General features: G+C 41.4%; 1 protein-coding gene across 1 annotated transcript in view; it reads left to right on the top strand.

Moving 5' to 3' along the window:
- terb1 (telomere repeat binding bouquet formation protein 1) overlaps positions 1-16371 on the top strand; it is a 211330-nt gene that overhangs the window by 58148 nt on the left and 136811 nt on the right. Inside the window, exons 5-8 of the mRNA XM_072547806.1 lie at positions 4-132; positions 1016-1147; positions 6366-6426; positions 16016-16131. Of these exons, the coding sequence (XP_072403907.1) occupies positions 4-132; positions 1016-1147; positions 6366-6426; positions 16016-16131 (438 nt within the window). The remainder of the gene's footprint in view (positions 1-3; positions 133-1015; positions 1148-6365; positions 6427-16015; positions 16132-16371) is intronic.

The raw sequence follows: 16371 nt of genomic DNA on the forward strand, positions 1-16371 counted from the left end.
TAGGTGAAGCAAGTGATTACTTTCGTGAGATTGGAGGCTTACAGTTCGTTAATGGACTTATAAAACTGAGTGATGCTTCTATCCTTCGGGAAGCAGCCTTGTTCACTTTAGGAGCTTTAGCTGAAAGCAGTGGTAGGAATTCCTAATGCAATTATATATACCCTCTTCATACCTCCCCAATTCACTGTTCCTCAATCACTGTTTCAAAATAAGAAGCTGCCTATTTGAGACGGAAATAAGGAGAGTATATTTCTCTTGGAGGGACACCAGTCTGATCCTTAAAAGGCAGTGAAAACAGAGTTCTTTAATGTTTTTAATCAAAGGTAGATAGATTCTTGATAGTGGCAGCTCGTCCCCACATTCTTAAGGAAACTTAGGGCTGAGCGCCAACGCTCATATCCCATGAATCCCTTCCCTTCCCAACCTCCCCCCTCGCTCAAGACATGGTGACCCTCAGGTTAAACCACCACCAGTCATGTCTCTTTAACAAGTGAGCAGGTATATGGTCCAGAATGACTATGGCAAATTTACTTTCAAACTTCTGGATCTTGATTTCTTAAGTCTGCTAAGTTAACTAGTCTCAGGAAGGGTACCCTTAGGTTGTGGAGGATTTTGGTGAAAGAAGCTTCAAAGTTTTGATCCAGTATCCAGTGCCTCTGCTGGAACGTGTATGTGTGAATATTGAATGAGTACTTGATGAGGCTTAACTATCTGCAACTAAAAAAAATCACCCAGAACTCACTGTCTTTGCTCTGGTATAAGAATTGATCATTTGTCTAATGTTCTGGAAGGCAACCAGAAGCCATAATGCTTTGATAGCCAAGAAAAAATTGAAAGGACCATAGTGGAAACTGGATTGTTTACTGGCAGAACCATCAACTCATTCAGCTAATAATTATCAATCACTCCAAATTCTACCAAAAAAAACCTTTTGAAATCAGCTGGCTGTAAATTATTATTCATTCTTCTTTGATATTGCAAAGTATAAATCATTTTCCCTTTTATATCTTTCCAGTGTACTGCCAACAGAGTTTGTGCACTGCAGAATTGCTGTCTGGTATTGCGTTGTCACTTGCTCAGGAGGATGCTTCATTGATTCTGAAGAGGATGAATGTCTACATGATCCTGGTGTTGGTGTCACACAACAGTATGAAAGTCTTGTTTATATGTTTAAGTTTTGTTAGTCCTCTCGGCTAGAGAATTAACATGTCCCCTGTCACACAAGTGTTTAAAAAGATTTGTGTATCAAATAAGTAGAAAATATATCATTGCTTAGCCCTTACCGTGCTGATTAAAAAGCAATTCCTTGCAATATAGTTCATGAAACTCACTCTACAAATAAAAAGCAGCAGTGTATGCAATGGTTACGCATTGACTAATTGTTACATTATTGAAAAAATAACAGCCTGATACAAGCAAGGCGCAAACAGTGCTACTATGCTAAGTAGATAGCAATTGTGCACAGCTCACGGAGTAACCCTTGCCTTTCTGACAATCAGGTGCTCCATACAATTATGCTAACAAAACCCTCCTGAATAAAGTGCATAGTTCCACTGGAAATGGTGTCACATAAGACCAGTATCTTAATAACCAGGGATAATTCTTTCATCGTTCTGACAAATGTAAAGGTCAACCTATGGAAAATCTGAAAATTGGTTGAGAGAGGGACAAGACTAGCAGTTTTATGTTCTGGGTTTAGGTGTTTCAGATGTGATAAAGAGAGATGTTAAAGATGTAAACTAGGGAGGAGATTGCAGAACCTTTGGCTTTGATATTTATGTAATCATTTTCTCCAGGAATAGTGCCAGAAGACAGAAGGATAGCAAATGTTGTCCCCTTGTTTTAGAAAGGGGAGTAGAGACAATCCTGGTAATTATAGACCAGTGAGCCTTACTTTGGATATGGACAAAGTATTGGAAAGGGTGATAACATATGATTTATAATAATCTAGAAAAGAATAAGTTGATTAGGGATGGTCAATACGGTTTTGTGAAGGGTGGGTTGTGCCTCACAAACCTGATTGAGCTCTTTGAGAAGGTGACAAAACAGGTGGACGAGGGGAAAGCGGTTGATGTGGTGTATATTGCGTGCAGTTCTGGTCTCCTTCCTTTCGGAAAGATGTTGTAAAACGTGGATGGGTTCAGAAAAGATTTACAAGGATGTTGCCAGGGTTGGAGGATTTGAGCTATAGGGAGAGGCTGAATACGCTGGGTTGTTTTCCCTGGAGCGTCAGAGGCTGAGGGGTGACCTTATAGAGGTTTATAAAATCATGAGGGACATGGATAGGATAAATAGACAAAGTATTTTCCCTGGGCTAGGGGAGTCCAGAACTAGAGGGCATAGGTTTAGGGTGAGGGGGGAAAGATATAAAAGAGACCTAAGTGACAACTTTTTCACACAGAGGGTGGTTTGTATATAGAATGAGCTGCCAGAGGAAGTGGTGGAGGATGGTACAATTGCAACATTTAAAAGGCATCTGGATGGGTATATGAATAGGAAGGGTTTGGAGGGATATAGGCCGAGTGCTGGCAGGTGGGACTAGATTGGGTTGGGATATCTGGTCAGCATGGACGAGTTGGACCGAAGGGTCTGTTTGTGTACTGTACATCTCTATGACTCTGAGTTGTGGGAGTTGGTTTACTGATTAGAGAGAAGATCACAGCAGTCCTGAGGGGGGAACACCTTGGAGAGTTTATCCAGCAAGGCCTTTGAGTAAAGCTCAAGAATAGAAAGAGAGCAATCACTTTGATGGGATTGTACTACAGGGCTTCCCATCAATCAGCCAGTGATAGAGTTACGGATATGTCGATAGATTATAGAAATATGTAAAAACAACTGTATTGTTGTGTTGGGTGATTTTAACTTACCCTATATTAACTGGGACTTGCTTAGTGCCAGAGGTTTGGATGGGGAGAATTTGTTACATACATCCAGCACAGTTCTTTGAAATAATATGTAAATAGACCAACTAGAGAAGGTGACATATTGACCTTGTTTTGGGGAATGAACCTGGCCTAATGATCGGTGTTTCAATGTGGGAGCACTTTGGGAACAGTGACCATAATTCTGTAAGTTTTAAGTTACTTGTGGGATAGTCCTCAGGGGAAAATACTAAATGGGACAAGGCTAACTACCACTGTAATAGGCAGGAATTGGGGGATGCAGACTGGGGTAGCTGTTTGAGAGTAAATCCTAAATCTGGCACATGGGAATCTTTCAAAGACCAGTTGGTTAGAACTCAGGAGCAGTCTGCTGCTGTGAAAATGAAGAATATGGAAAGCAAGATTCAGAAACCTTGGGTGACAAGAGGAATGAGTCAAAAAGAAAAGAAAGTGACATTGTAAGCTTTAGGAAACTGAAGATAGACAGAACCCTTGAAGAATACAAAGTTTTTAAAAATTCATTCAGAGGGTACCAGTGGGTATAGCAGGAAGGAATGCAAACTGGGGCAAGTAGGAGGGCAGAAAAGGGTCATTATATGTCTTTGGCAAACAAGATAAAGGAAAATCACAAGGCGTTTTAAGGAGCAAAAGGGTAGCGCGAGAAAGGGTCGGTCCACTCAATATCAAACGAGGGAATTTATACATTGACCTTGAGGAAGTGGGCGAGGTCCTTAATGAATACTTTGCTTTGGTATTCACAAAGAAGAAGGACATATTGGATGGTGAATCTCAGGAGTGGTATATTGATATTCTGGGGCCTGTTAATATTAAAAAAGGAGATGGTGTTGGGTGTTTTAAATGCAAACATTTGATAGGTCCTTCATGGCAAGTTGATACAGAAGGTGAAGTCACATGGGATCCATAGTGAGCTGGTGAGATGGATACATGGTAAGATGGCTTAGTCATAGAAGGCAGAGGGTAGCGGTGGATAGATGTTTCTGATTGGAGATCTGTAACCAGTGGTGTTCCGTAGGGATCAGTGCTGGGCCCCCTTTTGTTTATAATGTAAATAAATTATTTGAAAGGGAATGTAAATGACCTGATTAGTAAATTTGTGGACAACACAAAGACTGGGGGAGCTATGAAGAGTGAGGAGGATTGCCAGAGGATGCAGCAGGATATAGATAGGCTGGAAACTTGGGCAGAGAAATGGCAGAAGGTGGAATTTAATCCGGGCAAATGTGAGGTGATGCATTTTGGAAGATCTAATGAAGGAGGAAGTATATAATAAATGGCAGAAAATTATTAGCATCAACATACAGAGAGATCTAGGTCCACATTTCCCTGAAAGTGGATAACCTGGTCAAGAAGGCATGTGACACGCTGGCCTTCATTGGTCAGGATACAAGAGTATAAAAATTGGCAAGTCATGTTGCAGCTGTATTGAATTTTAGTAAGGCCACATTTGAAACATTGCATACAATTCAGTTTGTGATGCTACCAGAAGGATGTGGATCGTTTGGAAAAGGTACAGACAACTTTTGCTAAGTTGTTGCCTGGTTTTGGGGGTATTACCTATGAGGAGAAATTGGAAAAACTCAGTTTGTTTTCTCTTGAATATTGGAGGCTGAGGGGTGAACCAATAGAGGTTTACAAAATTATGAGAAGCATGGATAGAATAGTCAGTCTTTTTCCCCAGGGTTAGAAATATCAATTACTAAGTTTAAAGTAAAATGGGAAAGTTTAAAGGAAGTACGCGAGGCAAGGTTTTTACAGAGGGTGATTAAGACCTGGAAAGCGCTGCCAGCGGAAGTGTGGAGCAATATTACAATAACAACGTTTAAGAGGCACATGACAAATATATAGGCAAGGAATAGATCACATTGAAGCTAAAGATTTTTAGTTTATAAAGGCACAGTTTATGTGTCGGCACAGTTTTAGTGTGCCAAAGGCCTGTTCCTGTCCTGTACTGCTCTTTGTTCTTTGAAATGAATATCACAAAGTACACCCAGTTAATCATGATATAAAAAAAGTAAAAACAGATTAACATTTGAATTGAGATCCTTCATATCCCAGGTTAGTTTATCTTCCACAAACTTTGAACTCATTTAAACCTCCTCTGTTGACATTCTATCCTATTCAAGAACTTCGTAGAATATACAGCATAGAAACAGACCATTGAGCCCAGTGGTATTATGCTGTATTCAAACCTTCTCCCATCTTTCCTCATCTAAATCTGTTATTGTATTTCATTGTTCCCTTCTCCCCTATATGCTTGTCTAGCTTCCCCTTTAATAAATCTATACTGTTCACCCCTGATGTGATCCACATGGCACACCACCTTGAGAAAGGTGCCTGCGCAAGTCAACCCTGGGTGGTCCAGAAGCAACTGACTGTGCCAAGATTGATTACAATGAATCTAATTGGCTGATGCACTGTGCACTTACTGTCCATCATTCCACACACCATTCACAATCTACTGTAGTCTCATTTTCCAACATTTGCCTTTGAATGCTGTGGCACTTAAAATGATCATTTAAATGCTTTTTAAATGTTGTGATGATTCCTGCCTTTACCACCCTTTCAGGCAGTGAATTCCAGATACCCACCTGTATTCTCCTGCCTTGTACTTAAACCTAAGCCCCTCGATGTTTATCCCACTACCAAGGTGAAAAGTTTCTTCCTATCCACCCTATGTCCCTCATAATTTTGTATACCTCAATCATGTGCCCCCTCAGTCTTCTCTGCTCTAAGGTACACAAACCCAACCTATTTAGTCTGTCTTCAGAGCTGAAACACTCCAGCCTGGCAACATCCTGGTGAATTTCCTTGGCACCCGCTCCAGTGCTCATCTTTCTATGTTCCAAAATGTGCACAGTACACCAGCTGAGGCCTAATAATACCTCCATCATATCCTCCCTTCTCTTGTATTCAATGTCTCAACTAATAAAGCCGTGTCCCATGTGCCATCTTAACCACCTGAGTCATCTGTCCAAAGATAAAATACTGCAGATGTTACAAATCTGAAACAAATATCGAGAACACTGGAGAAACTCAGGAGATCTGGCAACATCTGTGGAGAAAGAAATAGTTTTGCCTTTTAGTTTAGCTACTGGTTTATGTCATTGATATGTATGTGCATCATGACACCTCTTCCACTCCCAAATTCCTCTTCAGCTCAAAACAAATTACCTTAACAAAGGCATGCAGTACAACCTGAGGCAAGATGTACTGGCATTGGAGGCAGTGAGGTTTAAGTAGGTTGATCCCTGACATGGAGGGATGTTCTTATGAAGAAAGATTGATTAAGGTATCTTACAGATTTTATAGTGAAAGAAGAACTTACTTTTGTTCGGCCTAGGCAGGTGCCCTTTATAATGCTGTCATGGGGTGAACAAAGTACAGAAACAGTCATCTCTCCAATACTAATATCAGTTGAAATGTAAACCAGAGACAAATAATGCTTTTTGGGCATTTTTACAGAGATTGGACAAACATTGGCGAGGACAACTGGATGTATTGATGTTCTTCTGAATTTGTTCAGGTAGTTAGCAAATTCTGCACTTAACATTTTTGTCCTGTATTCACACAGGTAATAGTCTGAAGTATATTGGAATTTTTATGCCATGAAAGTGAACCTTTAATCCTTTCAAGATTATGAAGCGATTTTCAAAGTTATTGCATGCAATTAATTAAAACACCAAAGGGGGAGGGGAGAACTAAGTTAAAAACTCCTAAAAAGGGAAATCAGGACAATCCTTTGAATGCAAAGAGTTAATAGGGTTATCAAATAATGTAGAAGCAAACAGTATCAATGGCTTCAGAAAGCAACTAGATATTTTTCTGGAGAATGAAGAAGAAATTATACTGTGCAATAATATGGTATGAAGATTTAAATGTTCACAACAGTTCCCTTCGCAATTAACTGAAGAGTTAACCCACATAAGTAAGCAAGTAAATCAGCAGTTAGAGCTTGGTGTAATCTGAGTCGGTCAGAAACTATTTCAAAATAACTTAGAGGAGCCCAATCAATAAACAGCCACCTTATTTTTATGGAGCTAATTTTCTCCTTTCCTCTTTGCCAGAAAACACTGAAAGATACAGGGGTATGGTTCCACAGACAAACATCTTCCTTTAGTATTTAGTTTTTTCATACTTAGTTTTGGAGTTAGTTGTGTACATAAGTGGAAAAACTGGCAGATTGTCATAAAAGCATTGTATCCTTCACACAATGTCCAGCTATCCATACAATGGAAACTTTCTAACACAAGGACACCAAAGGCTATCATTTGTAGTCTTGACTGGAACCTTAGTTGAGGTCAGCTAACTTCTCGTCTTACTAAATGTCAGACTGGCAACAGTGGCTCAGTATCACATAGGCTGGTAATTACCAAAGTGTTGTGTGTAAAACTTTGATTTTTTTTAAAGAAAGTTTTAAGAAGCTACCTATTTAAAATAATCAATGATATAGAATGAAGCAAAAGGTTTCTGAAGTTTTAATTTCACTCGGCTTATGTATAAAAACATTGGAAAAGGGAACAGGAATAGGCCATATATCTCCATGAGCTAGCTCCACCATTTATTTTAACCTCAATTTGTCCTTTTCTATATCCCTTGATTCTCTTAGTATCCAGAGATCTGTAGATCTTAATCTCAGATGTATTCAGTGACTGAGTATCCACAGCCCTCTTTGGTGTAGAAGTCCTAAGCTTCACAACTCTGTGAGTTGGAGGTATTGCACTTCAATGTGTTCTAAATGATGTCTGCTGATCTTGAATCTATAATTGTGAATATATAATTGTGTTTAATTGTGCACGTGGTGGGCATTAACTGGGGAATCACTTGTGGTCCTGTAAATAGAACAGACTCAAACTAATATTTGAGTCAGTAGGTACAGGTTTGTTATGTGTATCCCTGTAAATACTGTAAAAGATAAAAAGTATGTAAAGGTTGGCTCCAGTTCTAACCTACACCACCTAGCTCTCTGGATTAGAGCAATTGTGACCCCTAATATTATATTCTCAGCCAAGATTCTCAGCTTCTCAGTATCTACTATGTTAACTTCACATATGCATAGAACAATTCACATGCTCTGAAGTCACAGCTTATACTTGAAACAAAAACAGAAAGTAGTGAACACAACTAACATGTCAAGTGGCAAACATAAAAAGAAAAAAGTTATTCATATTTCAAGTATGAACCATTTGCAAATTTAATTATTAGGGAATAAAATGTTTGATTTTACATCTATGGTCAACTTTGTGATTGGCCTTTTATAACTTGACATCTAATCATTAGGCTTGGGTAAGTGATGAATAATACAGTTCTTGCCACCTATTTCACAGAATTAAAAGAGCAAAGAAGGAAGCCATGCAGCCCATCACGTCTGTGCTATACAGGAATGATTCCCATAGAGCCACTGTCCACCATTTCCCTGTGGCCCTATGTATTTTTCCTTTTCAGATAATCATCCAATTTTTGCAATGCTGCAACTGAATTTGCCCCCATTGCACTCTCAGACAGTGCATTCGAAAGCATTTTTTGAAAAATACAGGATGATAGTTTTCCTACTGCATCCATCTATTCATAAAGCAGCATTCCATGCTAACTCACAAATCATGAGATCTGTCAGTTATAGCTTGTATATTAATCCAGTGGGGAGATGGAACAAATGTATGATTAGCATGGTGTCCCCAGAAGAGGGAGCTCCCATGAACTGTATGTTTCTAATTATTCTTTTTTCTTGACAGCATCAGAGAAGTGCTTTAATATCAGGGTATTTGCCTGATTGGAACATAGAATAGTACAGCACAGTACAGGCCCTTCAACCCACAATGTGGCACTGGACATTTAACTTAATTTAAGATCAATCCAACCTACACCCCTCAATTTACTGTCGTCCATGTACTTGCCCAGCAGTCGCTTAAAGGTCTCTGACTCTACTTCCACCCCTGGCAGTACATTCAAAGCACCCACCACTCTCTGCATAAAGACATCTGACATCTCCCCTATATCTTCCTCCAATCACCTTAAAAATTATGATGCTTCATGACAGCCATTTCTGTCCTGGAGACAAGTCTCTGCCTATCCACTCTATCTATGCCTCTCATTATCTTATACACCTCTATCAAGTTACCCCTCTTGCTTCTTCTCTCCAGTGTGAAAAGCCCTAGCTCACTCAACCTCTCTTCATAAGACAAGTCCTCCAATCCAGGCAGCATCCTGGTAAATATCCTCTGCACCCTCTCTGAAGCATCTACATCCTTCCTATAATGAGACAACTAGAATTGATCACAATATTCCAAGTGTGGTCTAACCAGGGTTTTGTAGAGCTGCAGCAAAACCTCGCGGCTGTTAAACTCAATCCTCCTGTAAATGAAAGCCAAAATACCATACCCCTTCTTAACAATCCTATCAACTCAGGTGGCAACTTTGAGGGATCTATGTACATGGACCCCAAGATCCCACTGTTCCTCCACACTGCCAAGAATCCTGTCTTTAATCCTGTATTCTGCATTCAAATTCAACCTTCCAAACTGAATCACTTCACATTTATCCAGGTTGAACTCCATCTGCCACTTCTCAGCTCAGCTCTTCATCCTGTCAATGTCTTGTTAGAGCCTGCAACAGCCCTCAACACTACAGCACACCGACTTTCATGTCATCGGCAAACTTACTAACTGCCCCTTCCACTTCTTCATCCAAATCATTTATAAAACTACAAAGAGCAGAGGCCCAAGAACAGATCCATGCGGGAGACCACTGGTCACTGACCTCCAGGTGGAATACTTTCCATCCACTACCACTCGCTGTCTTCTTTCGGCTAGCCAATTCTGTATCCAGACAGCCAAATTTCCCTGTATCCCATGCCTCCTATCTTTCTGAATAAGCCTGCATAGGGAACCTTATCAAATGCCTTACTGGAATCCATATACACCACATCCATTGCTTGACCTTTGTCAACTGATCTCATAACATTCTGAAAGAACTCAATAAGGCTTGTGAGGCATGACCTGCCACTCACAAAGCCATGCTGACTATCATTAATCAAACTATTTTTTTGTCTAAATAGTCATAAATCCTATCTCTCAGAATCCTTTCCAGTACTTTGCTTACCACAGTCGTAAGACTGACTAGTCTGTAATTCCCAAAGATTTCCCAATTCCCTTTCTTGATCAGAGGAACAACATTCGCCTCCCTCCAATTATCTGGTACTACTCCCGTGGAGAGCGAGGATGCAAAGGTCATCGTCAGAGGTGCAGCAATCTCATTCCTTGCTTCCTGTAGTAACCTTAGATATATCTGGTCTGGCCCTGGGGACTTATCTATCTTTACGCTGCCCAGAATTTCCAGCACATCCACTTTCTTAACATCAATCTGTTCAAGCCTATTAACCTGGTCCACGGTGTTCTCGCTGTCAACAAGGTCTCTCTCTCTAGTGAATACCAAAGCAATAAAACTCATTTAGGGCCTCCCCTACCTCTTCAGACTCCAGGCACAAGTTCCCCCCACCATCCCTCATCAGCCCTACCCTCTTTCTGATCATTCTCTTACTCCTCACTTAAGTGTAGAACACCTTTGGATTTTTCCTAATCCTTCCCACCAAGGCTTTTTCGTATACCCTCCTAGCTCTCCTCAGTACATTTTTGAGCTCCTTCCTAGCTGCTCTGTAATCCTCTAAAGCTGTGCAAGATCCTTGCATCCTCAACCTTAAGTAAGTTTCCTTCTTCCTGTAGATGAGAAGTTTCTCTTCTCTTGTCATCCAAGGCTCCTTCACCTTACCATTCCTTGCCTGTCTCAGTGGGACAAAGTTATTCAACGCTTGCAACAAGTGTTCCTTAAACAGCCTTCACATTTCCATTGTGCATTTCCCATAGAACAGTTGTTCCCAATTTATACCCTCAGCTCCTGTCTAACAACAGTATAATTTTCCCTCCCTCAATGAAATACCTTTCCATACTCTCTGTTCCTATCCCTTGCCATGGCCATGGTAAAGGTGAGGCAATTGTGGTCACTGTCACTCAAATGCTCTTCCACCAAGAAATCTGACACATCGCCTGGCTCATTGCATAACACCAAATCCAATATGGCCTCCCCCCAGTCGGCCTATCTACATATTGAGTCAGGAATCCTTCCTGGACACACCTGACAAAATCGGCTCCATCCAGATCACCTGCAGTAAGGAGGTTCCAATCAATATTAGGGAAGTTGAAGTCACCCATAACAACAACTCTGTTACATCTGCAGCTTTCCAAGATCTGCTGTCCAATCTGTTCTTCCATTTTTCTGCTGCTATTGGGGGCTCTCTAGAAAACACTCAATAAAGTGACTGCTCCATTCCTGTTACTGACTTCCACCCATACTGACTCAGTGGACACACCCTCCTCAATAACCTTCTTTTCTGCAGCTGTGATGCAGTCTCTAATTAACAATGCTAACCCCCCCCCCCACCTCCTCTTTTACTCCCCCCCCCCCCCCCCGTCTTGTTCTTTTTAAAAGATCTAAACCCTGGAACATACAGCAACCATTCCTGCCCCTGTGAAATCCATGTCTCCATTATGGCCGCAGCATCGTAGTTCTAAGTACTGATCCATGCTCTAAATTCATCACTTATTCAATATACAATAGATGCAGGAGTAGGCCATTCTGCCCTTCGAGCCAGCACCACCATTCATTATGATCATGGCTGATCATCCTCAATCAGTATCCTGTTCCAACCTTATCCCCATAACCCGTGATTCCACTATTCTTAAGAGCTCTATCCAACTCTCTCTTGAAAGTATCGAGAGACCTGGCCTCCACAGCCTTCTGGGGCAGAGCATTCCATACACTCACCAATCTCTGGGTGAAGAAGTTTCTCCTCAACTCTGTTCTAAGTGGCCTACCCCTTATTTTTAAACTGTGTCCTTTGGTTCGGGACTCACCCATCAGCGGAAGCATGCTTCCTGCCTCCAGAGTGTCCAATCCTTTAATAATCTTATACATCTCGATCAAATCTCCTCTCAGCCTTCTAAACTCAAGCATATACAAGCCCAGTCGTTCCAATCTTTCAGCGTAAGATAGTCCCGACATTCTGGGAATTGACCTAGTAAACCTACGCTGCACTCCCTCAAGAGCCAGAATGTCTTTCCTCAAATTTGGAGACCAAAACTACACACAATACTCCAGGTGCAGTCTGACCAGGGCCCCGTACAGCTGCAGAAGGACCTCTTTGCTTCTGTACTCAATTCCTCTTGTTATGAAGGCCAGCATGCTATTAGCTTTCTGCACTGTCTGCTGTACCTGCATGCTTGCTTTCATTGACTGATGTACAAGAACACCTAGATCCCGTTGTACTGCCCCTTTACCTAACTTGACTCCATTTAGGTAGTAATCTGCCTTCCTGTTCTTTCCACCAAAGTGGATAACCACACATTTGTCTACATTAAACTGCATCTGCTATGCATCTGTCCACTCACCTAGCCTGTCCAGGTCACCCTGTATTCTCCTAAGATCCTCCTCACATTTCACCCTGCCACCCAGCTTTGTGTCATCAGCAAATTTGCTAATATTACTTTTAATACCTTCATCTATATCATTAATGTACATTGTAAAAAGCTGCGGTCCCAGCACTGATCCCTGCGGCACACCACTGGTCACCGCCTGCCATTCCGGAAGGGAGCCTTTTATCACTACTCTTTGTTTCCTGGCAGGCAACCAATTTTTGATCCATGTCAGTATTTCGCCTTTAATGCCATGTGCCCTAATTTTGCTCACTAACCTCCTATGTGAGACTTTATCAAAGGCTTTCTGAAAGTCCAGGTATACTACATCCACTGGATCTCCCTTGTCCATCTTCAGAGTTACATCCTCAAAAAATCCCAGAAGATTAGTCAAGCATGATTTCCCCTTCATAAATCCATGCTGACTCTGACCTATCCTGTTACTGCTATCCAGATGTGTCGTAATTCCATCCTTTTTAATTGACTCCAGCATTTTTCCCACCACTGAGGTCAGACTAACTGGTCTATAATTCTCTGTTTTCTCTCTCCCTCCTTTCTTAAAAAGTGGGACAACATTAGCCACCCTCCAATCCGCAGGAACTGCTCCTGAATCTATAGAAGATTGGAAAATGATCACCAATGCATCCACGATTTCTAGAGCCACCTCCTTCAGTACCCTTGGATGCAGACCATCAGGTCCCGGGGACTTATCAGCCTTCAGACCTAACAGTCTCTCCAACACCATTTCCTGCCTAATATAAATTCCTTTCAGTTCAGGTCCTTCAGCCACTATTACATCTGGGAGATTGCTGGTGTCTTCCCCAGTGAAGACAGATCTAAGTACCAATTCAACTCTTCTTTATTCCCCGTAATAAATTCACCTGTTTCTGTCTTCAAGGGCCCAATTTTAGTCTTCACCTTTTTTTTTCTTTTCACATACCTAAAAAAGCCTTTACTATCCTCCTTTATATTTTTGGCCAGTTTACCTTCGTACCTTATTTTTTCTTTGCGTATTTCTTTTTTAGTTATCCTCTGTTGTTCTTTAAAAGCTTCCCAGTCCTCCGATTTCCCACTCATCTTTGCTATGTTATACTTTTTCCCTTTTGTCTTCATATGGTCCTTAACTCCCCTCGTCAGTCACGGCCACTCCTGCCTCCCCTTAGGATCTTTCTTCCTTTTTGGAATGAACTGATCCTGTATCTTCTGCATTATACCCAGAAATGCCTGCCATTCCTGCTAGGGTATTGCACCATTGAACTTTGGCCAGCTCCTCCCTCATAGCTCCATAGTTCCCCTTATTCAACTGAAATATTGTCACGACCCTCTCCCTTTCAAACTGCAGATTAAAGCTGATTGTGGTTCTACCTCCTAATGGCTCCTTTACTTCGAGGTCCCTGATCAAATCCGGTCCGTTGCACAACACCAGAACTAGAATTGCTTTCTCCCTGGAAGGGTCCAGCACAAGCTGCTCTAAGAATCCATCTTGGAGGCACTTCACAAACTCCCTTTCTTGGGGTCCAGTACCATCCTGATTCTCCCAGTCTACCTGCATGTTGAAATCCCCCATAACAACTGTAGTAATATCTTTGTGACAGGCCAATTTCAGCTCCTTATTCAACTTACACACTACATCCAGGCTACTGTTTGGGGGCCTGTAGATAACTCCCATTACGGTCTTTCTACCCTTAGAATTTCTCAACTCTATCCATACTGACTCTACATCCCCTGATTCTAGGTCCCCCTGTGCAAGGGACTGTATATTTTCCTTACCAACATGGCCACCCCACCCCGTCTGCCAGTCAGTCTGTCCTTATGATAGCACATATAGCCTTGAATATTCATTTCCCAGGACCTGTCCACTTGAAGCCACGTCTCAGTTATCCCCACAAAATCGTAACTGCCAATTTCTAAATGAGCCTGAAGCTCATCCACCTTATTTCTAATGCTTCGTGCATTCATATATAATATTTTTAATTTGTTACTCCCCTCACCTTTCCTATCATTCCCTTTTCACTCAACCTTATGGCATGATCCTATTTTGAGTTTTCTGCTCCACTGATTCCGTTGTCTTTCTTGACTTCTCTTGTTCTAGCTTTCCCTTTAACTTCCTTCTTAAACTTCCAGTTTGTCCCCTCCCCCCTGCTATTTAATTTAAACGCAGCTGTCTTGCAGTGGCAAACCTACCTGCCAGAATGCTGGTCCCCCACCTATTAAAGTGCAACCCAACCCTCTTGTATAATCTATCCTTACCGCTAAACATAACCCAGTGATCCAAGAATTTAGATCCTTGTTTCCTGCACCAGTTCCCCAGCCACACATTCAGGTCCATTATCTCCCTGTGGGAGGGGGAGTTGAAATGTTCACCCACGGGGTGGTGGGCTTGATTGGTGCGGGTGTCCCAGAGATGTTCCTGCACCTGAGGTGAGACCACCTCCCTGTAGCTCCTCCCAATACTCCCTCCGACTCCCAAATGATCCGAAATTCATCCAGTTCCAGTTCCTTAATGTGATTTCTGAGGAGCTGGAGTGGATGCACTTCCGACAGATGAAGTCAGTGGGGTCACTAGTGGTTACCTTTTTCTCCCATATCCTACAGGAGGAGCATGCAACATCCTAACATTCTTTCCCACTGTTCTGAATTCCCAAAGAGACTATTGAAGAAAGTAGTAACCTTACTGAATCGGCGTACAGAACCATTTTTTTTGGTTAGAGGAGGAGGATGGGTGGGAGACATTACCTCAGTAGTGTTTCGGGTAAAGCAACTGCCCAAATATATTACCTCACTTACTCAGCAGTCCCGTGTCACTCCTGCTCAGAGTGTGCTCTGCCTATTCACGAGATCAGTTAGTAAAGGATTAATTTACCTTCCCGGCAGCCCCCTGGTACTTGCTATCACCACTCCCTCTGCTGCTGCAAAATGGAGGCTGCTGATCCCACAATGATTGTACAATATGTTCATGATATCAATAAATGCCAGTTATTAGACAGTCATTGGTAGAAGTAAATTATATAGCAAGGTTACTCTAAGTAAAGTCTGAGTTATTATTTCTGCTTTTGGGATATTTAGATACTCAAAAATGGGCTCACCCAAAATTTGTTGGGATGAATGTCCCCTTTGCTTAGTACTTTTAAAGCATGACCAATCTAAAACATCCTCATCTTGAGTCCCTGGCCTGTGTGGTCACCCTGTTTCAGCTATGTGTCAGTTGGATTATTGTGTTCGGCATTCAAGCTTACATGGGGGGACATCAACCTGAGAACAGGTAAATATCACTACTCAGCAACGTCTTAATCGTAGATTTTTATCTGTTGATGCTGGATGAGGACCTGGTGTTCCTCACAGTCAAATATTGCAACAATGCTCTGAAATAGCTTTTCCAAATTACATGGGAATCAAAACATTATGTGCTTACAGCCTGCAATTTTATACTTTTGAGAAACAGAACAGCAAAACATATCAGGCACCAGTTATAGAATACATCTGATTTTCATTCCCATGACAGTGAAAGCCAGAAGCTTTATATAATCAGTGGCTTGTCCACTCCCTCTGGCTACTGCTCAATTGGCAAAAGTGAAAATTACACACATTGGTACTTTAATAGTTTCTTCAATATAGGTTTACATTCTTGATTTTCTTTTCACTTTCCATCAGGACAAATTTTCCAATGTCAGACAAGCAGTCCATAGATGAAAATATTGGTCGGTCCTTCGAGCTGTGGTCATCTATTAGTAGCACACTCTGTGCTTGTGTCAACAATCCACAAAATGGTATTTCATTTTTCTCTTACATATGCTTGAAACTTCCAAGATTTTTCTTTAAGACTTTTTGTATAGTGGTTAGAAGAGGACCCATGCAATGCTATATTTTAAGTGTTGCAGTGCTATATTTTCATCAGGATTGTTGTGCCATTCTTAATTCCTCACATGTTTCTGGTTCTAAATTCACCAACCTGACTCTAAAGCACATTGTTTCAGCATGATTTGTATGTGTAACCACTGATTATCAGC

Source organism: Chiloscyllium punctatum, chromosome 26, assembly GCF_047496795.1.
Source record: "Chiloscyllium punctatum isolate Juve2018m chromosome 26, sChiPun1.3, whole genome shotgun sequence".
Lineage (NCBI taxonomy): Eukaryota > Metazoa > Chordata > Chondrichthyes > Orectolobiformes > Hemiscylliidae > Chiloscyllium > Chiloscyllium punctatum.